Source organism: Choloepus didactylus, chromosome 18, assembly GCF_015220235.1.
Source record: "Choloepus didactylus isolate mChoDid1 chromosome 18, mChoDid1.pri, whole genome shotgun sequence".
NCBI lineage: Eukaryota > Metazoa > Chordata > Mammalia > Pilosa > Megalonychidae > Choloepus > Choloepus didactylus.
In genome coordinates, this window is record NC_051324.1 from 24,832,462 (window position 1) to 24,859,154 (window position 26,693).

The 26,693-nt window shown below is 45.3% G+C and overlaps 1 protein-coding gene and 1 non-coding gene across 2 annotated transcripts in view; one reads left to right on the forward strand and one right to left on the reverse strand.

The window, feature by feature from the left end:
* Positions 1-3,896: 3,896 nt before the first annotated feature.
* Positions 3,897-4,003, reverse strand: LOC119515053. Its single transcript, XR_005212949.1, has one exon. It is a non-coding gene; the product is annotated as a U6 spliceosomal RNA (small nuclear RNA).
* Positions 4,004-8,212: 4,209 nt separating this feature from the next.
* The window catches only part of ABR (ABR activator of RhoGEF and GTPase), a 192,512-nt gene continuing 174,031 nt past the window's right edge, over positions 8,213-26,693 (forward strand). The window contains exon 1 of the mRNA XM_037810282.1: positions 8,213-9,380. Coding sequence (XP_037666210.1) covers positions 8,342-9,380 — 1,039 coding nt within the window. The 5' untranslated portion in view covers positions 8,213-8,341. The remainder of the gene's footprint in view (positions 9,381-26,693) is intronic.

The window sequence follows — 26,693 nt, forward strand, 5'->3', positions numbered from 1 at the left end:
CCTGAGGGAGGACCTGATTCCCTGGAGTCTCTTTTTGTCCTCAAGGCCTGACCCTTCCTGACTCACTCCATTCAGACATGAGACCTGACTTCACAGGAGAGATCTCAGCCCCTAAACCACACTCTAGACTGCTAGACTGCAAAGATGCTGTCTCTGTCCCGAAAGCATGAGAAACAAAGGCTGAAATGTCACTCTAGCCTCTCCCAGGGGCAGCAAAGGACAAAGCCTCTGGAGTGTGGCAACCACCTGCCTGCAGGGGAATTTCTGGGGTTGGACCGGAAATCATCTGGCATCATCGGATGCCACCTGGCCCTTCTGAATCCCTGTTAGTCAGGCATAAGAATTGGGAGGATTGAAGAATTGGTAACAAGGGGAAGAGATCACCCAGAGGGTTTAGTAGTTTGGTCGTGGATCTTAATAAGACCCTGAAAGGAAGCCCATGGGACACCCTGATAAATACCAGAATATTAGGTAAAGTGTCACATCTGAGAATTATTTATTAAAAAAGAAGCAATGAGAAGAGCCATTTTAAGGATAGGATTCTAAACCTATGGATAGCTTCTGAAGGATCCATAAATCCTTGATGTTTGCAACATTTTTATGCATTTCATATGCATGTTATTATATTTGGTAGCTCTTTTTTAAAAAATGGGTTGTCAAATTGATAATGATAAAAGAGAGAACTTCGCCTCACTTAGAAATAAGACCCTTTTAGACTTCCAGTGGCCATATTTGAAACAATTTGAGCATTGATAAGAAAACCCAATATAGTAAGTGATTCTAGCAAGAATCATTAACAGAGGCTAAAGCCATTGGATCAAGACTGTCAGGGAATAAATCACTCCACAGATTACTTCCTAATTATAAAAGAAGAAAGGTACCAAGCTTACAACAAAGGCTGGTGGACACGACTTTAACGAGGGATCAAAATTAAAACAAAAATGAGAAAATCTACCTCCTTCTGTAGTACAAAGGGGAACATACAGCATCACCTACTCAAATGCTTTATGTAATGAGGAAACAATCAGACAAATCCAGATTATGTGGGGCATTCTATATGACTGGCCTGGAATGATCAAAAATGTTAATTCCATGAAAGATTTTTAAAAAGTAATAATAAATAAATAAAAGCAGGAGGACTACTCTGGGTTAAAGGAGGTCAAAGAGATGTGACAACGAATGCTATGTGTGACATGATCCTTGTTTGGATCATGAATCAATATAAAAAATAATTTGTAAAAAGCTGTAATACAATATATAAAATATACAAAAATCAGTTGCATTTCTATACACTAATAATGAAGAATCTGAAAATGAAATTAAGAAAAAAGTTCCATTTGCAATAGCATCTAAAAGAATAAAATACCTAGGAAAATTTTTTTTTCAACTTTTTATTGTGGTAACATAAATACAGCACAAAATTTCTCATATTAAACCACTTTCACATATACAATTCAGTGGTATTAATTACATTCACAATGATGTGCTACCATCACCATCATCCATTACCAAAACTTTTTCATTACCTCAAATTGAAACTTTGTACACATTAAGCAATAACTCCCCATTCTCTCCTCATAAATAAAACACAACTCCATTTACAATAGCATCAAGAAAAATAAAATACTTTAGAGATAAATTTAACAAAAGATGTGCAAAACCTGTATACTGAAAACTTGACACATTGCAAGGGAAATGAAAGAAATGAAAGACTTTTTAATGAATGGGGAGATATACTCAATTCATGGCTTGGAAGATTCAATATTGTTAAGACAGCAATTCCCCCCAAATTTATCTACACATTCAATGCACTCCCTACCAAAATCCAAACAGGGATTTTTTTGAAAAATTGACAAACTTATTTTAAAACTTATATGGGAAAGCAAAGGACCTAGAAATAGCAAAAACAATTTTTAAAAAAGAACTGTTGGAGGACTTACCCTATCTGATTGCAAGACCTACTCTAAAACTAGTTATCATGATGGCATGGTAGTACCTTGAGGATAGACATATAGATCAATAACAGTATAGGGTCCAGAAATAGATCGACATTTTAATGGTCAATTGATTTTTGACAAAGTTGCCAAAGTAATTCAGTGGAAGAAAAGATAGCCTTTCTACTAAATGGTGCTGAAATAACTGTATAGTCACATGGAAAAAAAAAAAAAAACCTCTACCTTTGCTCTGCACTGTATGGATAATAGACCTAAACATAAGATCTAAAGCTATTAAACTTCTAGAGGAAAGCATTAGATAAAATCTTTGTGACTTAGGGATAGTCAAAGATTTCTTAGCAGGACACAAAAGTGCAAACTATTAAAAAATTAATAAAAGGCAATGCAATAGAATAAAAAGTATTCACTGTTCAAAAGTCACAGTTAAAATGAAAAGGCAAGCCCAAAGACTAGGAGAAAACTTTTTGCAAAACATGTATCTGACAAAAGGCTCAATTAAAGAATGTAAAGAATAACTACAACTCAATTAGAAGAAGACAAATATCCCAACAAAAAATGGACAAAGAATTTGACCAGACACATCACAAAAGAAGATATACAAAAGGCCAATGAGCACATGAGAAGATGCTATACATCACTAGTCATCAGGGAAATGCAAATTAAAACCACAACGAGATACTACTACATACTCACTAGATTGGCTAAAATTTTAAAAATGACAACACCAAGTGTTGCTGAGGATGGAGAGCAACAGAACTCTCATGCATTGCTGGTGGAATGGGAAATGGTACAGCCACTTTGGAAAACATTGTAAGACAATATCTCATAACATTAAACATACACTTGCCATACAACTTAGCAATTCCATTCATATGTATTTTCTTAAGAGAAATGAAAATATATGTTTACACAAAGACACTCAAATGTCCATTACCTGGAGAATGGGTAAACAAATGGGGGTATATTCATACTCTGGAATACCACTCAGCAGTAAAAATGAAGGAATTATGTAACCTTTAACAACTCTCTTAATCTCATCAAACCACAATTTATTCATCTGCAATAGTGATAGTGATATTTCCATCACAGCAGTATAATGATTAAATGTGGTCAAGTAGATTAGAATGCCTCCTCCTGCCCCCAGGGTGGGGGGGGAGGAGGGGGAGGGGAGGGAAGGAAGGAAATACACAGACACACAATAATGTAGCTGAAACTCAAAAACCTTATGCTATCAGTCAAACACCAAAGACTACAGTCCTTCATATGAAATTCTAGAAAAGGCAAATCTATAGTGGCAGAAATTCTAGAAAACTATAGTTGCCTGGAGCTGGGCATCAGGAAAAGGGATTGGCTGCAGAAGGACAAAGAGGGAACATTGTAGGATGATGGAACTGTTCTATAAGTTGATTATTGTGGAGATTATATGGCTATATGCAATTACCAGAATTCGTCTGTGTACACTGAAAACAAGTGAACTTTATTGAATTAGAATGCAATAAAGCACAAAATTAAAGTACCAGTATGGGACCCCATTCCCAAGATTCTGCGTGAAATGGTGTTGGAGGGAGATATGTTCAATACCTCTCTCAGGTTGTTCTAATTTGTAGCCAGAAGAGCCCCTGCATTAGAGGAAGCAAGCCACATGGAAGGTGCTTTTATCTTCTGTTCACACCTTCGCTACTCAAAAATGCAGATCCCACCCCAGCCTAGCTCCTCCTCAGGTACTCTCTTCCTTCTGGCTACACTCTGCTTTCCATTCTCCTCCCCTCTTCCAAACTCTCAACCCTTTAACATTAATCACAGATACAACCCTTGAAGAAAGGAAGGGAGCAAGGAGTTCACAGTGAACTGGAATGACTGATAGCCAGGCTTGTATTTCCATGGAGTCTGCTTGTTAATCAAAAGGAATGTTTTTCTTCATCTTTTTTTCTTTTTTAATTAAAAACTGTGGAACGCTTCACGAATTTACATGTCATCCTTGCGCAGGGGCCATTCTAATCTTCTCTGTATCGTTCCAATTTTAGTATATGTGCTGCTGAAGCAAGCACCAAAGGAATGTTTTTAGAGGTGGAGTTCTAGGCAGCATTTCCTTCAGAGGTATCTTCCCACTCTGCCTTCGGGTAAGAGTGGTCCTGCTTTAAGATGGCATGAGGTTCAAAGAGCCCAGGTGGAGTACTAATCATTCATTCACTCATTCATCATTCATTCATTCAGCAGACATATATGGGCACTGACTCTGTTTGGCACCATGTTTGGTGCTAGGGCGGTTAGAGGAATGAGAGTTGCCAGCAGGCCAGAAGCATCTGGTCTATTCAAGGAGCGGTGGAATTAATTACAATATAGTGTGACCAGTGCTAGAACTGAGGCAAGTCCCTCTGCAGAGGTATGCTTAACTGGGCCTGCTGAAGGGAAGGCTGCAGAGAGAAAGTCACAGGTGAGCTGGGCTTTGACTGATGAAAAAGCATCTCACCATTCATAGGAGGGAGAAGCATTGAGAAGGAAGGTATGAGAGACCCAGGATTAACTGGGAGAATGGTGAAGCACCTGGTGTGGTAGATCAGAGAGGGCATGGGGAGGCTGGAGGGTGACTCAGTGAGGGAAACCAAAGAGGGGAAAGCAGAGACTTGGACAAGGACCTGGTGCAGGTATTTTATTGGGGAGGACATCCCAGGAAGCAGGAATGAGGGGGAGGGAGAAGGAGAAGAAGGGAAAGCTAATAGAGGGCTCATTATTAATTATTGATTGATTTCCACTGTGAGCAATGGACTCATTCCTGTTGGAGACCATTGAGAAACCATGCCTCAGAACTGCCCGCCAAAGATAGGAGCCTGGGGCATTTATTAACCAGCTCACATTTTCACTGGCATGGGATGCTTCTGGGAATGTTAACTTTCCTCTTGGAAGTTTCCATCTGGGCTGCTCTGGAATCCCTTCTACTTTGAAAAAAAGCCTTAAGGCAGTGAAGACTAGTGAGGGTCGGTGAGATCCTGGCAGCCCACAGGAATTGTCCATGGCAGCTGCAGCAGAAATCCACAATGGGGCATGAGGAAGTGGCAAGGGACATAAAAGGCAACTGCTATAGAAGGTGACTCAAGTTGGAGGGCTGAATGGCTGCAGCAATTGGAAGAAATTCAGGCAATGAGGTTGGAAAAGTAGGCTGGGGCCAGAGGATCCATTGGGGAGGGTCTTATACGCCAGGCTACAAAGTTTAAACTTTATTTGCCAAGCCCTGGCACATCGTAGATGCTCAACAAATAATGAATAAATGTCAATGAGAGATGCACCTGGGCCAAGCCCTGTAAAGTAGCTGGGCTTTGGAATCCAGAAGACTAGCTGTGTGCTCTATAACCTCTCTGACTTTCTGTTTCTCCCTCTCTGAAGTGGTGACAATGATATCTTCTTCACAGGGTCGTTATTAGGAATTAGAGGAGATAAATGATGTAAGGCAACTAGAAGTGTGGACCCAATAAATGTCAGCCACCCTATTCCTGCCCTGATGATGACCCAAAACCAAGTAATAAAGCTGAACCATCTACCAGCTAGAGACAATGCAGGCTGCTATTGGGATCTGGTTACAGGAGATATATGCTGGTATTTCCAGCTATATTGGTCCTCATGGAAAAAATTAGTGGTATTGGTAACCAATTCCTCAGACCAAAAGGGAGTCATCCTGCTGCCTTAATTAAAGGACAGAGATGAAATTATCCTCCCAGGGAACTGTCAAATTCAGAAATTGATGCTTATAGTAACTTACCAGGGTTTTTTTTATTTGTGCACTTAAATATTCATATAAAAACACCTTCCAATCAATAGGCTGCTGACCGTGGTCATCTATCACTGTTGAGCTGCCTTTTCTCTCCTGCTCTGAAATCTCTACAGAGGCCAAGATGCTTGTGAATGCGGTTGGAGGCAGCGCCCCTGTGCTGGTGCCTGTAAGCAATGGGAGCTCCTCAACCTGCCCTGGAGACAAAGGAGATTGTGGAGGCTTCTGGACAATCTCTTCAAGTCAGAAGCTAAGGTGGGAGGGAATGCAGGTTCCCCAAATTGGGGAATATGAGATTAGTGTATTTAAAAATGTATCCATTCCCCAACAGCAGTCTGGCACAGACACACACACTGTGATGATTCATACCAGTTGCAGACCAAATTAAAAAAAAAAAAAAGAGGAAGAAGGGGGACATTGGAAAATGAGTAAATACAGGGTTTGGCAAGAAAGGAAATTCTGGAGTTGAGAAGCAAGCCTCTGTGGGAAGTGCATCTGCTCCCAGGAGGGAGTGGTTCACAACTGGAGAAGCCCAGCAGGACTGGCAAGGTGGAAATTCATTCATCTGACTTTTCATTCATTCATTTATTTCATTCAGCAATTATCTCTACATCACACCCTGTGCAAGAAGCAGCAAGAATACAAAAATGGAAAAAACCCAATTTCTGCCTTTGAGGGGTTCTGAGAGTAGGGGGAACAAAAGGAGTCACTAATAATTGTGAAAAAGTGGGGTAAGTCCAAAGATAAAGGCATGTACAAGATCATTGGTGGCACAACGATGAGAGGGAAGGGGCAGAAAAAGCTTCTGAGAGGTGGAGATCCTTCAGCTGGGTCTTAAAGAAGGGCTGGAGTTCCCCAGGCAGCAATGAGTGTGTGTGGGGGGGGGGGGTGGCGAGGGGGGAGGCAAACAGGAGTTCCAAGGAAGAGGAAGGTGTATGAGTAAAGAACAGGATATCTTTGGGCACAGCATGGAGTTGGTAAGGCTAACACATAGCAGGGAGCTAGAGAGGTGGACAGAGATCAAATGTGGGACGGCCTTGTGTGTCATGCAAGGGAGTCTGGGAGCCACTAAGGGGTTTTGAGCAAAAGCATGGAACTATCTCATTTGTGGTTAAGATATTTCTTGCTAGTGACCTTGAGGAATGGATTGAAGGGGACTGAAAAGTGGTTGCGGGAATGGCCTGTTCGGATGGTTCAGGACACAAGTAACTGGCTCTGGTGAGAAGTAAGTGGCAGTCGACTGAACACAAGGGGTCGCTGAGCTTAGCTTCAACCCCCAAAGGCAAGAATTTCCAGCTAGGAAAAGCCTCTTGTATCAATTCCCTCATCCTTAAAATGAAGAAAACATGAATCACTGATAGGGACTCCACCAGGCAAGCACGAGACAATTTATCAGGGCCTCTCTCCGCAGACAGTGGGACACCACAAAGGACACTGAGAAAGAGGAAAGGGAAAGTGCGGTGCAGCCCAAAGTGGAGGAAAGTGAGGAGTGGGAGGCCCCCACCCCGCCGCGCCTCTCACTAGCTCCTTTCTTTTCCCTTCTAGGGCATTTGTCTGAGACAAGGGGAAGTGGAGCAGAGGGACCTCTTGGAGGCCCACTAGGGTCTTCTACTACTTCTAGCCCTTTCCAGCCACGGTTTAATTAAGTCACACGGCAGCACCGTCAACTTCGAAGTCACGGGGGTCTCCAGAGAGCCATGTGGAGCTGTCGCCCTTGCCCATTTCTCCCCCTGAAAAGCTCTAGTGGCAGTGGGGAGAACCCTTAAGTTGACTCAAAACATCGAAGTTTGATCCCAGCTTTGGATGAAACTGCGCTGTGATCTTGGACGAGTCAGTTCAAGGCGCTCTATGAATCCCTGCTGCGGGCAACCGGGTCGGGTGGACGCTTGCGATCGCCGCCGCGCCACATCGCCTTTCCACCACCTTTTCCTTCTTGGTCCACGGCGCCGCCCTAACTCTGGGTTGGCAAGGCCGCGCTGCGGGGCGGCAGCAGGTTGGCTGGAGGCCAGGGCGCCCCCGCGCGCTCCCTCACCCGGCTCCCGCCTTTCGGCCGCCGCGCGGCCCCGCTCTCGGGCGCAGGGATCCGGCGCCGGCAACGCGCAGCGGCGGGAGCGGCGCGGGCGGCCGCTGTCGGGAAGGTGCCAGCCGGGCCCAGCCGCAGCCAGCTAGGGGTGTCGCCGGCGCCTGTGGGGTGGGCAGCACCGCCCCGCCTCGGGCCTCTGCGGAACACCTCTGAGGTGCGCCCGCGGGCGAGGCCTGGCCCGGCGCCGCCGCCGCTCCGTCCCCTGCCGGGGATTTCCCGGCGCCCGAGCCCGCGGGGCGCCCGGCTGGGCGGCTGGGACTGCAGACCGCGCGCGCCCTGCCCGGGGCGGTCCCAAGCCCCCAGGCGCCCGCCTCCGCCACGGGTGGCCGCTTACGTCAGGGAGGCGAAACCCAGAAGAAGGGGAAAAAAAGGCACGAGTGCGGAAGAAGAAAACTTTATTTTTTCTCTTTTTCTCTTCTGGGCCTGAAGTGAAGGGCAAGCGACTGTGCCAGCGCGGGCTTCCCGGAGAGAGCCGGGCGCGACTCCAGTCCGCTGCGGCGCGGAGGACCAGGGCCTGGGAAACCGGACGGGGCGCTCGGCATGTGGGACCCGCAGGAGTTTGAGCGCCACTGGCAGGCCGAGTTCCCCGGGGTGAAGGCACCCGTCATGCGGCTGGACTCGGTGCTGGACATGGAGCGGGAGCTGGAGCGCTGCAAGCTCAACCTGAAGCGGCTGCAACAGGTGCTGGCGGAGGAAAAGTTCAAAGTCTTCTACCTGCAGGCGGCCCTGGCCGGCGAGAAGCAGGACCTAGGCTTTGGACACCTGGAGGATGGAGACGGCGGCAGCAGGGGAGCCTCCGCCGAGGAGCCGGCGCCGGCCGGGTCAGTACGGGGCCCGCCACCGCGCGAGGACGAGGGCGCAGCGGCCGATGGCGGAGACTCCCTGGGCCCCCCGCGCCCCGACCCGGAGGCTGAATCTCCACCCTGTGTGTGCCTGGACCTTCCCACCTTGCCCGGGCCGGCGAAAGAAGGGGGCGCGGTGCGCTGCTTGACTGCCGCCATCCACCAGCAGCTGCTGCAGCCTCGCCTCCTCTTCAGGCCCCGGGAGGACTGTGCGCCCCCGGGTAACGACGGCACGGTTCCCTGCGCCCCGCGAGAGGATCCGTGGTCGGCGACTGGCGCGGGGCGGTGCTCGGAGAAGGGCGAGCCGGAAGGCTTGGGCGCGGACGATGAAGGCGACAGCAGTGACCACGACTTCGAGATGGTGGATTTGAACGAGAAATTCGTCCTCGGTCACTTGGTCATGGCCCCCTGCCGATTCGCAACCCGTGATGAGGCTGAGAAGCCGGCGCGGGCGTGCAGCCCCCACCGCTGGATGCACTTGATTCCCGGGGGGCGGCGGCAGCAGCGTCGCCGGAGCCCGGACCTGGAGCAGCTGGAAGCCGAGGGCAAGGACGCGCCGGGTTTGCCGCTGGCTTCAGATGAGTACCCCCGGCGCGGGGCCCGCGAACACCTCCCCCCGTGGCGGCGCAAGAGGTTCCTGTGGGTGCAGGAGCGGGACTCGCCCTGTCACAGCTCTCCCGAGAGGGGCAGCGACTGCAGCCGCAACAGCTCAGACCACGAAGACGGCTCCTCTGCAGGTAGGCGCACCTCGCTCTAGATCCCCGCCCGCCGCCCGGACTTCTCCCTGGCAGACCCTGGTGGTCCTGCGTAACCTCAGGTGCCTGGCAGGACGAGGAATGGGATTTGCCAGTTTGCATTGAAGCCACTTGTGGAACTTAAAAAAGAGAGTGCAAAGTGATTTTGGCTTGGGCGAGTTTATGAAATAAGCAATGTGCATAAGGGTGGCCGTGGCAGGGGGTGGTGGAATGGAGCCCTTCCCAGAGCACAGGAGGAATCTTTCACTTCCGACCTCAACCCTTCTGCTCTGACTATTGCAACATCATCCCTTCCTCCCCCCTCCAGTCTACCCTCCAGAGAGCCACCAGATTCCTTTGCACCACTATGATCATAGGCTTTTCCTCGCAAACTAGTGGCTCCGCATGTACCCCAGATTCTTTGGTGTAGAAGCCTAGGCCTTCCACTTCATTTTCTGCATCTTGTACTCTGGCCAAATGGGACCAGCCTCTCATTCCCAGGAAGGAATATGATCCTCACTGCCCCCTTGCTCCCTCTCTGCCTTCCTTGAAGCCAGATAGGGATGGGGAAGTCCTAGAATCTTACAGTTTTCAAGCTGGCATGGTGCCCAGAGATCGTATCTTGTCCAAGGCCTTTATTTGATAAAGGAGCAAACCGAAGCTCAGAAAGATTAAGTGCTTGTTGGGTTGAACTGAGCCCTGCACTCTCGTCTCCTGTCATCTGTTGTTTCCCCTCACAACTGCCCTCTCCTGAGGACAGGGCCTGGTCTTAGTCATCTGTGGTACTGTATGTTTTGCATATAGTAAGTGCTCAATACATGTTTGTTGAATGAATGGATGATTACATGGAATTGCATGGCTCCCAACCTCCTGACTCCTTGTAGGTCAAGGAGTGGGAATGGGCCAAGGAGAAAAAGGCAAATAAGGAAGTGAGGGGGGCCTGTGACTGTCCCTTTTCTGCACTCAGGGACTGTCAGGGTCCCCTTAGCCACAGGGAAAGCATAAAGTGATGTCTGGTTGAGTGAAGCCACTACCAGGAACTTAAGATGCTTTTCTGATCAGTGAAGGAGGGGGTGGGGGTAGGGAAACAACAAACAACCCACTGATGCTGGGATTGTTCCAAAATCTCCATTATTAGATCTTATATAGGTGGGTCTGCATTTGAATGAAAAACTGTCCACTTGGCTAAAAGCACATTTGGAAGCTCCATCAAGTCATCTGTCCTGATCAATTACACGTATTCATTAGTAGATACTGGCTTCTTTTCCCATAGGTAATGTTTTTACTGTCCATGCTAGTAACGTTTTTATGTGTCACTTTAACTTAAAGGAAGAGCCTGAAAAATTTACCTAGTGCCAAGTTCCAAATACCCTCAATGGAAGCTACCCAAGTGGCCCCAGCTGCTTCAGAGCTGGCGCCAATCCCATCTCCCTGCAGGCCCACATCAGTCACCCTCCAAGGTGTGCCCAATGCATTCAATTTTCTCAGGGAGCAATTTGTTTTTTTACTACTGTGAATGTCTCCTCTCTTTCTAAGGGCACTGCTAGCACTTAGGGCACCTTGATGCATATTAGGAACCTACGCTCCCCCTCTGGACCAACAAATTTCAAAAGGTACCCCCTCTTTGGGTGGGCCAATGACAGAAAGCGTCCCCTCCCCTTGGATTTAAGACTCCAGCCAGGGTAGGTATCTGGCATTTGCAGCTTAGGCCAGCTGTGCCTAGGCTGTATTTCAGTCCCCAGTCCTGTCCCCTCTGCAGGACAAGCCTGTGTGGGGAACCCTTGCACAGCTGCATGTGGGGGCCCTGCTCCCTGTCTCCAAAACCTCCCCTAGGGAGTGAGTCCACAGGGATACACACATGCACACACAGGCTGCACAAACATGCACACATGCATACATGTCTGTGTGTCTGAGCACACAGTACAGGAGAAAGAGCCTTAGAGCATCCAGGGAGACACTAGTGTGGAGTGACTAAGGGCAGGGGTCTTCACACTTGGGGGGCCGCCCACTGAAATCAGTGTCGCGGGGAGTGATAGCAACATGAGGCCTTCCTTGACCACCCTATTTAAAAATCTCAGCATCACCCTCCATACCTTCTCTAGCTCACTTCCCTACTTAATTTTTCTCCACAGTACTCACTAATCACCACCACAGATGCTATGAATTTTCATGTGGCTCTTGTGTACTGTTTGTCTCTCCCTGGTAAAATGTTAAGCTCCATAAAGGCAGGGATTGTTGTCTCTTTTATTCACTGACATTGCCCCAAAGCCTAGAACAGTGTCTAACACACCGTAGGTGCTCCATAAATATTTGTTGAAAGATACATTAAAAAAAATGGGAATGGAATAGAAATCATCAGGGAGCATTATACACTGTAACGGAGAGTATTATTTTGTTTAAAAGCTTTGTTTTAGTTACATATAAATGTGTGTATATACTGGATTGTGATGTAGAATGTAGTTGTTATGTTGGGTTGATCAAAAAGATTTGAAAACACTGGTTGAGAGTATGGGCTCTGCAGCTAGACTGCTCGTGTGACCTTAGAAGTTATTTGAACTTTCTGTGTCTCAGTTTTATCTGTAAAATGAGACTAATAAACACTTGCTTACCTCGTAGCTTTGATCTGAGGAATAAACAGGTTATTTTTTCCTAAAGGGCCCTGATCAGGTCCTGGCACTCCTAAGTGTTCGCTGATACCATCATCATCATCATCATCACCACCACCACCACTACAGGTTGTTTCACTTTGAGTTGACTCTTCAAAGCCTCCCACTCCCAGATCATTCTGCATCATAGATGATTTGGTTTTCCATGATGTGTGTGCTTTTTCTGTGTGGCTCTGGCTCTTTCTAGAACCTTTCAAACAGTAGGGCAGGCTCTGGGACAAAGTAGAAATCTTGGCTCATGAGGCTCTTTTGCTGGGTTGGTCCTCATGTTATTTCCCCTCTCCACCAGCAACCATTCTTGTTTTCTGTATTCAGAGATCCTTAACTGAGGGTGGGTTTTATTGGGCAATCCCGGCTCTGTGTTAGACTCAGGGTTTCAAGGAGACAGCTCACATGAGGTCTCATGTAAAAAGGTCCCAGAAGCAGAGGTGCTTCCCTCCTTGGAAAAGGGCTGGTTTCTCTTAGGAGAAGGGCAGATCCCCATTCCAAGAAACGTTTGTACTCCCCCCACCCACCTACCCATAGTAACAAACTCAGAGTTCTTTTAGTGCCTTCCTTTTAGCATCTGGGAACATTGGTTGATACCAGTTAAGAGTAGACCATTTTGGTGTGGTTGGGAATGAGGGGCAAGGGTGCTGGAGAGTGTGAGGGTGTGGAGGGCAGCAGAGAAGGAAGCAGCCAGTTGGGTCATCAGTGCCGTGAAGTCAGACCTGTGTTGGTGCCCAGACTATGCCCCTTACCCGGTGTGAGACCATGGGCCAGCTCCTTACCTTTTCAAGCCTCAGTTTCCGTCTCTGTCTATGAGAGGGAGTAATGAGAACTGCTAACCCTTATTGAGGACTTACCTTGGACCAGCTCCTGTTCTAAGCATTCTATACCTATTAACTCATTTATACCACACACTTTTATTATTTCTATTTTACATGTGAAAATCCTGAGGCCTGGAGAGCTCCAATAACCTTGCCCAAGGTCAACCAACTAATTGAGCTAGTCCTCACACGCTGAGCTGTGCTGCCTCAACTTATAACACCGACCTCTCAGGATGGTCATAAAGGTTAAATACGATAAAATAGTTAAAGAGTTTAGCAGAGCGGGTGGTGCATAGTGATCATTAAATACAGATATGTGTGTGTACCTTATTATTTTCTTTGTCACTGAAGTCCCCAACAGACCCAGTCCTGCTGAGATCAACCATTGGTGTTGCCACCCACTCCTGGGGCTCCCGGGTGGACCCAGCCCTACGGGGTGAGCCTCCCACCTGCTGGATTTCAGATCTCCCCAGCTTGGCTGGGCAACTTTGGGCAGACACAACTGGACACCTATGGGCATGGAGGCCCTGCAATCCCCCTTTCATGTTGGCATGCTTCTGACCATCCCTGCCATAGGGCATTGGATAACATTTTCCTTTTCAGGGTTTATGCATCCCTCTGCAGCGCCCCCCGTGATGTGCACCCCTTGTGGACCACCAAGGTGCACTCTTCCAGGAAAGCCCAAAGGTGGCTTTTCAGAATTGGGCATCCTTTGACAGGCAGAAACTATTATCTGATGTTCTGGTTTCTGTTTAGATGACAAGTAAATATCCCTAATATTTTAAATTGCTGGCATTTTCTCCTTGCATTAAATTTTGCTTAGCGTAGGAGAAGGACTCTGTTTTTGCTGGCCCTTGGACTTCATCCATTCCCTCTGCTCGACAAGCATTTACTGAGGCCTTCCTTCAGGCCAGGCCCCGTGTTAAGGGCCGAGACTGCAAAGGTCAGTAGCCTACCCACCCTCAAGGCTCTCTTTGGCTCTTTGGCTCCTGGAGTAGAAACCGTGGGTTTTTAGATGAAGAAACAACTTTCTAGCAGTGACTGTTCAAAGCTGAAATGAGTAACTAAGGAATCTTATTTGGAACCTCAGCGACACACATGAGGCCAGAACCAGAAGGGATCTTAGCAAGTATCCGCTCCAGCCCCTCTCCAGTAGAGGAGGGGCCTGGGTAATGCCACTGCCTCGAGGTCACTCTTGTGACCCTCAGGGCTTTCTCCTCAATTTCCAGCCCCTTCTTCCCTGGAATTTTAAACATAGAAGGCTAGAGTTGGTAGTCCTGTTGAAGTCAGAGTAACAGCAACAGCAGACCATCTCATTTAGCCCCCAGCCATCTCGGCAGGTAGAAATGATTAGTCCCATTTTACAGGTGAAGGAGCTGAGGCTGATTGGTGAGGCAGTGTACCCAGAGTTGCACCGTTAGCACACGCTGGAGTCCGCTTTTCAGCTCTGTCAGTCTGCAAAGCTCAGACTCTTAAAAACCCCAGTCTGTAACGCCATCCCCAGCCAGCCGTAGGATTCCAGATTTCTTCCCTTGGGAAGCCCTACCTCTCTAACTTCGAATTCCACCAGGCTGCCTAGTGGAGACTTTTGATTCTTCATCTTTATGGGAAATGCATTTCCTACTTAGATACTCATGTGACCTAACTCACTGGTAACCCGATGGGTTTTTCCCCATTCCCATTAGTGACTAATGAGATTGTTGCTCCAGGAAGAATTTCTTATGTTCAGTGGACATGTCTGAGTAACTTTAAGTATTGAATTTTCAGCCTTAGCTGTGATGGAGTAATTTTCTTCCAATCCATTGTGGAGAGATATCGAAAAACTATTTGAGACACATGATCTGGTGGTTTGCTGTGATTTATTTGTAGCCGGAACTGACGTTGCATCACTGCTTAGCTATTCAGTGCTTGCCTCCTTTCATCCCACATCCCACCATCTTAGCACCATCTACACCTCACGATCACTTTACTGGCCAGCGTGGAGAGGATGGGCGGTAGGTTTGTTAACAATTCCTTCCTCCTCTACAAGTAGTAAATTCAACCAAGCCTGAAAACTTTTCTAATCCTCTGGTCTGTTTTTCTTCTGTTAAGGGACTATTTACTAAGAAATTAATTCCACATTTGGATCTGGATCTTTATGTTTTAAAGTCCAAGTCTTCACACATTTTCCTGGTTTTGAAATAATAGTACATTTTCCCTATCTGAAAAATGGGATTGATATTACCATCTCACTCCCCCACTCCCCCAGGGCTGTGAAGATTATGTTGGGCAAGTACTTATGCTCTCTGCAAAATGGGGGTGATAATAACAGGACTAATTCGTAGAGTTGTTGTGAAGCTTAAAAGATAATGTGTGTACAGTGTGTAGCACAGGGCACATAAGTGTTTAATAAATCTTAGATGATATTTTTATTGTTACTATTCTAAGTCCAGGAATTTTCAGTTGGCTGAACCAGGCCACTGCTCATATTGGTGTCTCTTCATGTAAGAAGCCTCTTTTGCTCCTTTCTTACCCCTTTCACAGTAGTAGAGGTGTTTTGCAACTTGCAGGAGAGATGAGCTTTTTGGTCCTTTGTGTCCCCTCATCCTTCCTCAATCAATGGCTAACTCCTCTGATATTTGCAAAGCCATCACTTGGCTTCTTCTTATTTCCCACGCTGCACCCATTATTTCAGCCAATGCTCATTCCTACCAGTGCAATTTCCTGTGCTCCTCCCGGCATTTGAGATGCTCTCCCACCTCCACAACCTAATTCCAAAGGCCTGACTTTTTCTATGGAACCCCATATTGGTTAAGATTTGGGTTTGCTGTGTTTATATCACAATCCAGACAAGAAGCCTCAAAAGATAGAGGTTTATTTCTCTGTCATGTGAAAGAATTCCAGAAGTATGTAGTGCAGGGAGAGTATGGTGACTCAATGGTCATCAGGATTTCAGACTTCTTTTATCTTTCTGCAAGATTACCTCATGGTCCAAAACAGCCACTGGCGACCCAGCCATCACATTCATAGTTCAGGCAGGAATTAGGAGAAAGGGAGGAATGGCACAAGACTGAGCAACAGCTGTTGGTCTGCCTTTTAAGACACTGTCCTGGAAGTCTCTCTTGGCAATTTCTGTTTATATCTTATTGACTACCTCTAGTTATAAGGGAGGATAGGAAATGCAGTATTTTAGCCGGGCATATAGCCACCTCAAATACAACAGGGGCTCTGTTACAAGGAAAAATGGAAGAATTGATATGGGGTAGGCAACTAGCAGCCTCTGGCACAAGCCCTTTCCAGCTACTCCAACCCATCTTGCGGTGCTTAGATTGAGCCTCACATCCCCACAATTGTCTTATTATTGTGCCATCTATTATTTCATTGATCCAATGAACAAATAACGATTAAACCACTTCTCTGTGCAGAGCACAATGCCTTTTATCTGTTTACTGTGAAGCATTGCTCTCTAACTAAGAGGTTAGCGGGCTCTTTGAGAGCAGGGACCTTGGCTTATGCTGCTTTTTCTCTCCCAGAACAATGCCTTTCACAGGGGTGAGTTCATGGCAAGCACCTGCTTGATTTTGGAATAGCCCCAAATGAGGTGCTCAATGGAAAAATGAGTTTCTTGCCTTGGTACTGTGCTAGAAATTTCTGGTTGTGCTAAGGTCTGTATTTGGTTCATTCTGGTTTTGAGGAACCATAGCAAGGAGGGTAGGGTGTGGGTCATCTCTAAAACATAGGGGCTGTGTTGTAGCCACCTGGATTTGTCTAGGTGTGGGGGCAGATGTGGCTATTTTGAGAACTGGGCTGTGTTTGTATGGCATACAGGAATGATAAGCAGAAGTCCCCCCTGACCCCGACTTTCATGACACTCTGTGTGGCTCTGTTTACACCACGTGAATCTCCCTTGTTATTTCTGCACTGTGTAGCTGCAGTGTGGATCTGCAGTCTTTCCGCAGAGAGCGTCATCCTCAGTCCGAGGAGTGTGTCCTCCTTGCTGTATTGTGCCTGAGACAATACTGTCTGAAAGGAGATTGCCCTGAGCTTGTGTCACATCTTGCAGCTGCTGAGAAAAGGGATTTAAAAAAAATTTTCTTGGTATTTAGGAGGAAAGGAACTAGAATATATTTGTACCTATTACATGCAAGGCACTGTCTGAGGTGCTTTGCCTACTTTATCGCATTTAACATTCACTACAGTCTTGTGAAGTAGGTACTACTTTTTTCATTTTACAGATGAGGAAACTGAGGCTCTGACTGCTTAACAAGTGCAAGTTCACTTAGTGCTAAGTGGTAGGTTACATTTTTCTACTTTTAAATTCATTGATTTTTTATTGAGATATAATTCATGTACTATAAAATTCACTATAATTCATGTACTATAAAATTCACTATAATTCAGTATAATTCATGTACTATAAAATTCACCCTTTTAAAGTTTACAATAATATATTCTCAAAAGTATGCCATTGCTGCTCGTCATTATTATCAAATTACAGATTATATTCATCCGGTAGGTAATTTTGAGTTTAGGCCTCTCCTACTACAATGCCCATTCCCTTTTCTAATTTGCCACATAACAGTGATTTAAAATAACCAGATTTGGGTGAACATCAGGGCTTGCTTGGGTGAAGTACGTACATCAAAGGGCCTTCAGCTTCATCAGTTGTTTTCCCATCGCTGTGCTGCTCCTGGTGCCCCTTTGAATTGCTGGACAGTGGGGCTGGCCTTAATTCCTCTGGGCCCCCATGCACCCTGTAGACTCTTTTGACAGCAGATGTTTTAGGCCGTTGTGATCTAGTCCATCCGTATCTCCTCCCTCCTCTTCTACCCCACTCCATGGCATACGACTTCGTACTCCAGCAATGATGAACTGCCTACAGTTTCCAAACATACCTTACACACACTTTCCTTCGCACATGCTATTCCCTTTCTCTGGAATGCCCTCTTTACACTGACCCACATGACAAACTCCTATTAACCCTTCAGATCTCAGCTACGAGGCTCCCTCCTCTGTGAAGCCTTCCTAGGTAGACCTAGGAGCTGGATCTGTTAGGAGTGCGTTTAGCTGCAAATAACAGAAAACCCTACCATGATGGCCAATCCAGAGATGTCCACATCCTAATCCCCAGAAATGTTGAATATGTGGCCTTGAATGGCTGAAGAGACTTTACAGATGTGATTATGTTCAGGACCTTGAGCTGGGGAGATTGTCCTGGAGTATCCAGGAGGGCCCAATGGAATCACAAGGGTCTTAAAGGGGAAGAGGGAGGCAGAAGAGGAGGTCAGGGTGATACCTTGAGAGAAGGACTCACCTGTGAAGGCTGACTATGAAGAAGGATGGGGCCACAAGCCAAGGAATGGGGGCAGCCTCTAGAAGCTGGAAAAGGCAAGAAAACGGTTTTCCCATAGAGGTGCCAAAAAGTCCAGTGTTCTACTGACATTTCAGTTCAGCTCAGGGAGACCCATTTTGGACTTCTGACCTACAGAACAGTTAGGTTATAAATCTGTGTTGTTTTAAGCCACTAAGTTTGTAATTTGTTACAGCAGCTTAGAACACGAATGTGTTGGCTTAACCAGATGGGGTTTGTTTTCCCCATGTTACAAGAACTCCAGGGGTAGGTGATCCAGAGCTGGTTTGACGGCTCAGCAATGCCCCAGGGGCTCAGATTCTCCATTTTCTACATCACCATTATTAGCATAATTGCCGTCGTGTTGTTGCCTCATGGTTTAAAAACAAAACAAAACAAAAAAACCTGCTGCATCGTCAAGTGTGTGGTGTATGCTGGTGTCTGGGGAGAAGGAAGAGCAAAGGGCTGAGGTGAGTGTGCTGGCTGCCTGTCCTTTTAAAACAGCTTCCCCAGAAGCCCTATCTAGTGAACTTCTATGTGCTGTTGGCCAAAACTGGGCCACGTGGCCATCTTGAGCTGCAAGAAGGGCTGGGGAATCAGGAAGTTTAACTCTTCAGCCTCTATCGGAAGGTACATATAGGGAGAAGGGGATAATGATGGCTGTTAGAAAACCAGTCTAGTGGCTGCCCCATGATCTTTCCCTGAACTTTACACATTGTTAAGCTCTTTAAAAATTGCTTGCCTCTCTATTTCCCCACTGGACTCTAAGTCTGTTTTAGTTTCCTAGGCTACTTAAAGCAAATACCATGAAATGGTTCATCTTGAACAATGGAATTTTTTAGCTTACAATTTTGAAGCAGAGAAAAGACCAATCAAGGCATCATCAAGGCGATGCTTTTTTCCTGAAGATCGGCTGCCAGTGATCCTTGGCTCCTCTGCGACATGGCAAGGCACATGGTGGCATCTGCTAGTCTCTCTCTTCTTTTCCTGGTTTTGTTGATTTCAGCTTCTTGCTTCAGTGGTTTTTTTTTTTCCTCTCTCTCTGGATTCATTCTGGTATAGAGGATTCCAGTAAGAGGATTAAGACCCACCCTGAATGAGGTGGGTCAGACCTTAACTGAAGTAGCCTCAACCAAAGGTCCTACTCACAATGGGTTCACACCACAGGAATGGACTAAATTTAAGGATGTTTTTCTGGGGTACACACAGCTTCAAACCACCACAAAGCCCTTGGAATGTTTTGCGTTGGAGGGTCCCACCTCTTTTGATTCTATTATCCCTGCACCTGGCACAAGGCTGGCACATTCTATTTGTTGAACAAATAAAGGAATGATTGTATATTTTAAAGAGAGGATTTTGTGGGATTTGGCACACCTGGGAAGAATATTGGTCTCTAAGCATTTGTAGGTCCTTTTATTATTTATTATTTTTATTTTTTGACTAGTAGGACTGATTGATAAGGCACACTATAGAGCTGCGATTCTCAAGAACTGTGGTGACTTTTTCTTTCTGAAGCCTTTTTTGAACTTCACATGCCCTCAAGGAGATTTTGATGTGCCCTCCTAGCTTACTTCCAAGTCTGCCTGCCACTAGTGGAGAATCCCCGCTATTTTGTACCCTTCTTCCTGGTAGGAGTGTGTTGTTTCCTGAAGGTGGGCAATGCAGAAAAAAAGCTGATACTCCAAACCTGACCAAGTAGGTCTTCCCCAGCTAATGGACCTGTGATAGTCATTAGGACTGTAAACCAAGTCTTTTGGTTCCCCTTTGCTTTCTGGGCACATGGTAGATAGGATTACTCTCCTGACCACCTTGTAATTGAATGGGGGCCATTTGCCAAGTTCTGACCAATGATTTGAATGGAGGTGATGTATGCAGCGTTTGTACCAGAGTCTCTAATGCTGGTTTGAGACCCTTCAGAACTCTGCAACTGCAACACACAGTGTTCTGTTCCAGATGGTGGCTGCTCTGTCTTCCTGGGTCCTGGAGGGAGGGCATTTGTGGAGTAGAGTTCCCAGGCAACCCTCAGCAGGCACATAATGTGAGCATGAAATAAATCATTATTATATTAAGCCACTGGACGTTTTGGTGCTATTTGTTACTACAGCATTACCTACTTTATTCTGACTCATGCAGATTTACAGACATTTCATGCAGAAGAATGGCTCTTCTGAGCCTCAGAAATGAAGATATTTTCCTCGAAATCTCTAAATTCCTTTCTTACTAAGGACAAGTGGTAACCATAGCTGTTTCTGGGTATATGTGAGGGGGTGGACCTCATAAAGGGACGAACAATGTCAGACATGGCTAAATTGTTTCATTTGGTGATTTACCAGAAGGACTCACAAGACTCAATAGCAGATTATAGGCACAGCTAAGATTTATTTTACAGAGGATACAGAGCAAAGTCAGCAGGAAAAGATAGGCCTCGATAGACTCGGGAGAAGTACATCACAGCTTCCAATGTCTTGTCTGAAGTGACATAGGCGTACTCTGTCTCCAGCAACAAACTACAGAGACGTATGTAGGATGTCTCTGCCCAGGAATGCCTGTTTGAGTCTTCGTGTCTGAGACTGTTATGGGGGGCTGGTGACATAGGTATATTGCCGCCTCACAACTACCCATGGCAACCTAAAACCAGGACCCAACAATGAAACTGGATGCGCATCATCGGTCTTGATGTTTGTGTAAAGCAACCTGGCAAGACAGTAGTACTGCTTGGTCATTGCCCCAGGTGAATATGACAAAATTATCATTCACTAACATAATGCAAAGGATACTAGAATTAAAAAACATAGAAAGCTATTTTGCCCTTCATGTCACTGACCTAGTAGTATATTAACTCTGTGTGTGCGGGTGGAAGGCCTGAATGTTGTGTCCATCTCTCTGAGAAATGTGATTTCTTTTGGGATTTTGCATAATTGGAATGTGCAAGACACTCAGAAAAGTTCCAGAAGTGCAATGCAAGGTCTTTGTTAATCAGACTTTGGGGGCAGACGTGGCAGTCTACTCACCATTTACATTATTCCAAATCACAAACAACAGACTTGTAAACAAACATTTGAAACCATCAATTGGTAATTTGGCAACACCTGAGTGTACATGAAATGATTTGCTAGGCTAAGAATAGGAGTCTTTATCTCACTTTTTTTTTTTAATCTTTGAAGCCTACTCTAGAGCCTCTTAAATCCTTACCAAAAGAAAAAAGGGGGAAAAAAAAAAGCCGTAGAAAACATATTAACAAGAATTGGGGGTTGGTTAAATAAATTATGGTACATCCACAAAATCACAAGCTGGAAAATCACATAGCCATCAAATGTCATGCTGTAATTGAGCATTTAATGCAACGAGAAAATGTTTTGATGTATCATTAAGAGAAAATACATGCAGTGTGGTTCAGTGATATTTCAAAACCACATGCATATATGTGTGTTTGCAAAGAGGGCAGATAGAAGGTGAGAACAGTGGTTACTGCTCAGAGGTAGGATTGTGGGTGGTTGTCATTATCTTCTGTATGCTTTTCTGTTTTTAATACATTTTATTAATAAAAATTTATTCAGAGGAAAAAAAATACTTTCAAAAGAAACCAGTCACCTTCCTGAACAACTCAATTGGGTGCTTCACTGACCGCCCCCCCAACTCAGAGGAGTGGTGGGACGGTAGCCTCGTTGTTATTAAGTAGTAGTAGTAATAGTAGTAATGATAAGAGTTAACGTTTGAGCACTTATGATATGCCAGACTTATTCTAAGCACTTTATTTGGATTATCCTATTTAATCCTTACAGCAACCCCAAGCGAGAGTTACTTGTATTAATCTCGTGCCCAGATGAAGAAACTGAAGCTGGAAAGGTTTGTTGGCTTGCCCGAGGTTATCTAGCTAGTAAGTGGCAGTGCTTGAGTAAAAATTCAGGCCATTCTGACTCTCAATATATATATACTGTAGGCAAATAAATCAGTCTTCAAGTTTCCCATTTACCTTTTTGTTTTAAATAAGGGCTTCACTTGGGGTGTCTTAGGTGGGAAAGGTGAGGTTATGGGCTCTGTACCTACTAGTTATTTATTTGTTTGTGTATTTATAAAATACATATTCAAAGTAAAATTTAAAATATAAAAAAGTGCAGGCAAAATCCACCCTTCCCATACCCTATCTTCACTCCACTCCGCTCGGATCATCACTGTTGACACCATATGTATCTTCCAGAAATTTCCCATCCATGCACAAGTTTATATAGTTTATTTATTTTTTACACAAATCATACAATTCATAGGGTTCTGCCATATGCTTTTTTTATTTAACAGTATTTCCTCAACACCTTTAATATCAGTCCAGATGAATCTACAGCTTTGTCCAATGGCTACATGATACTACATTTTGATTACCATAATTTAGATAACTAGGCTGCTGTTAGCATACATTTAAATGTTTCGTATCTTTTAAAATTGCAACTGGTGGAATGTATCACCTATATGCTGGTGACTCAATTACAGAATTTTTCATCAAGGCGCATCCATCCTATTGACCCCCAGATTAGAGAAGATTGTTAACTGGGTTCTAGACCTGACTGGACTCCTAATCGTGCACACACCAGACGCATTGGCCAGAATGTTTACTAGGTGTCTTATATATATATCCCCTACACACATCACATAATTCTCGGTTTGGCCCCATGAGGCTAAGGATTACTCTTCCCATTCTACACTAACAGGTCTAGGGACATTGAGCCACTTGTCCAGAGTCACACACTCATAAAGGACAGAACCATGGTTAGAGCCCTGCTCTTTCCGGGGCCAAATCTGTGCTCACTCTAACTCCATCTCACCACTAACTCTAACCTCTGGGCTGCAGCACCTCACCTCTAAAATAAGATAATTGGACTAGATGGTTTTCCAGCCCCAAGTTTTATGCACCCCACTAAGTTAGATTAGGTGGGCCTCTGTGCCAAGTAATAGTTAAGAGGCTGTATTTGAATCACAGGAACCTGGGTTTGGATCCAGGCTGTTGGCCACTCGTTATTTTGTGCCCTTAACCAAATTATTTCACCTTTCTATAAGCTTACTTTCTCTTCCATATAATGGAGATGATTATCGCTTACTTGGTTATTGTGAAGATTAAATCAAGTAATATATAGAAAATATATAGCCTAGGGTCTGCCATATAGTATGCTCTTCAAAAAATGCAAATAGCCATGAATGTGATGGTCAAAAGCATTTCTTTTAGGATCAAGTTGCCTGGGTTTGAATCCCAGCTTTGCCACTTAACTGCTACAGACCTTGAGCAATTTACTTAGTCTTTTTGTGCCTTAGTTTCCACCTCTGTAGACTGGAGGTGATAATAATATAATAACAACACCAAATTAAGTTGGCTCAATGATTAAATAAGTTAATACAGATAAAAGCACTTGGAAGGGCGCCTGACACATTATAAGCATGTGTCGGCTAATCTTATTTTCATTATCATCATTGTTATTAGTTTGGCCGTGTGTATTGCTGAAATGGACTGTAAGGGTGAAAAATGGCATCTTGCTCTTCCTGTGGCCTGGTCATGCCTTCAGTGAAAGCCGAGGCTTCTGGAAATCCATCAGTTTGAATAACCCAAGAGCTGGAGCAGTGGAGCATCCAATTACAGATGCCCTCGCTGCAGCAGTCTGGGCAGGAAAGAGAGGCCTCGCCGGGGTTGTGGTCCTATTACGGAGAAGGACCTGCTTGGTATGCAGCCGCCTTGGTTTGGCTGCATAATTGTGCCTTTTTGTTTTATTTTAAAGCATCTTCAGGAATTCAGAGCCAGCTCCCGCTGACAGCAGGCAAAGCCTCCGCAGCCAGTCTCTCCTCTAATGAGCCGGCTGGCGCTCTTAGGGGCCCAGGAGGCGAGGTGGAGGGGCAGGGGGCACACACGGGCCCAGGCCCCCATCCTGGGCTCCCTTTGAGCACAGGCCACCGTCGGACTTCATTATGGGGCTCCCTGGGCATCCCCAGGCTCCCACTGCCTGTCCTCATTGTCTCAGAGGGCGTGGAGTTCCTTCCTGAATGCTGGGCTTGTTGGTGACCTTTATTGTAGGCTGGCAGGGAGAAAACAATTAATTATTCATATCAGTGGGCCTGAAGGAGCTGCTGCTTGCCGTGGTGACTCTGGTGACTCCTCTCTTGGTCAGCAATCCCAGCTCCTTGGAATGTAACAGTTATGTTAGAGTAAGGCTAGTGGCTTAACAAACTTCAGCGTTTCAGAGAAATCTCTTTCTGGTCCACGTAACAGTAATGCAGGTGTTCCGGATGGGCAGGTTTGCTTCCCAGGCTCCTGCACTCTTATAGCAGGGCGCTGGGAAACAGAGAGCAAAGACACCCTGGCTTTGTTTTTTTAAATTCAGTTTTATTGAGATATATTCACATACCATACAATCATTCAATTGACAATGAAGTCAGTACCATCATATAGTTGTGTATTCATCACTAAAATCAATTTCTAAACATTTTCATTGCTCCAAAAAAAAAAAAAAATAAGAAGAATAAAAGCAAAAAAGAACACTCAAAACATTCCATCCCCCCATCCCACCCTATTTTTCATTTAATTTTTGTCCCCATTTTTCTGCTCATCTGTCCATACATTGGTTAAAGGGAGTGTGAGCCACAAGGTTTTTGCAATCACAGTCACACCATGTAAGCTACATAGTTATGCAATTGTCTTCAAGAATCAAGGTTACTGGGTTGCAGTTCAACAATTTCAGGTATTTCCTTCTAGCTCTTCCAATACACTAAAGACTAAAAAGGGTTATCTGTATGGTGCTAAAAATACCCTCCAGAGTGACTTCTCCACTCCAGTTGAAGTCTCTCAGCTGCTGGGAACCTATTTTTTTCATTTCGCAGCCCACTTTGGGTCGAAAAGATTTTCTCAATCCCATGATGCCGGGTCCAGGCTCATCCCTGGTAGTCATGTCCCACGTTGAGACACCTGGCTTTTTAACTCAGCCTAGAAGGGACACCCATTTCTTCCACTCCAATTCCTTTGGTAAGGACCGGACACATGTCTGCTCTTAGAGGCGGGGGACCTGGCAATGGCAGCGCCTGACTGAGCAGCTGCCCTGCAGCAGCTTCTCTCCTCTGGGGAGGGGGTGGGGCGGGGGGAGACAGGAACTTCCGGTGGATGCTTAGCTGTCTGCCACCACAGTCAAATTAAATAACCCCCAAACCAACATCTCCCTGGACCTGGTTTCTTGTTGCTGCTTTTAGTCTGTGAATTGTTTCCAGGGGTGACTGCCTTGTTTTTGTTTTTGATTGTATGAATGGGGAGAGGAAAAAAATACTGTAATTTCATGCTTTAAATTCTTATATATCATAAAAGCTTGATTTAAGATATCAAAATTAGATTTAGGTGACATTATTTCATCTGAGTTTTTTATTTGGAGAGAAATACAACTTGACTGTCATGCTTATATACACTGAAATAGCTGCCAAATTAGAAAAAAAGGCATTTACAATCAGAATTTTTACATTCAAATTTTAAACCTCTTTTTAATTCCTTCAAATTGCTACTAGATTAACTGCAGACATTTAACATTTAACCTCATTAAGGTAGAAAATGCAAACTTGTTAAGCAAGAATTTACATATTTTTGCTACATCCATAATGTAGCAGTTAGGAAAAAAAGTGTATACAGGCATAATACAATAAAAATACTATTCTCATAGAGCCAAAAATTGATGAAAGCTAAAATGAGTTTTCAGCTTAGGTTGGAGAGAACTTTTACTCTTTGGGCTTAAGGGGGAAAAAAGGCTTATGCTGCATTTCACATCTCTTCAAAATAGAAAGTGTCTCAGACTGCCTTGTTTTTAACCATTTTGCTTCTTTGGCGCCACAGGGCCTGTCATCTTTGAAGATGTGAGATCCGTGTGGGTTATGAGGGTAGCTTTGCTGCAATTTGCACCAAGTCTGAGAAGCTGGGTACAAAAGAACTTCTCGTAAATTAGGATAATGACCTTCGGTAACCTTAGTTCAGACTAAGTAATGTCTGCTCAGTCACCTAAAACAGGGTCATCTTCCTGCTCTTAGTTTGCTATTTGGGTCCCCACATCACAGTCTTTAGGTGACTCAAACACAGGCTCAGTGTTTGGAAGGAAAACCCTGAATCTGCAGTTCCATGTCTGACGTCTTCCTTGTCCCACTTCCCTGCCTGACCTGACTCTCACCCCAAGCACATTCCAAAATCAAGAGGATTTTAGAAATTGAGAAATGGCCACCTTTCTCCCTCGTTTCCGGGGGCTGCAGCTTCTTTAGCTTTCTGGAAAAAGATCTGTGCCAGGCCGGACTCTGTGGGTCAGAGCTTGTAGTCGGATGGGTTGACCCCTACTGGCTGGTTACTTAGGGCTCCATCCAGGGATTTGCTGGGGGAATCTCACATGCCCTTGTTGTTTAATGAAAGGGTGGAAATCTCCTCTGAGTCCAAATCCCCATCCCAGATATGGCTACTCCCCCTGCCCCTTTCTTTATACCTCAATTTAACATTTGTTCCCTTCTGCCTTATGGT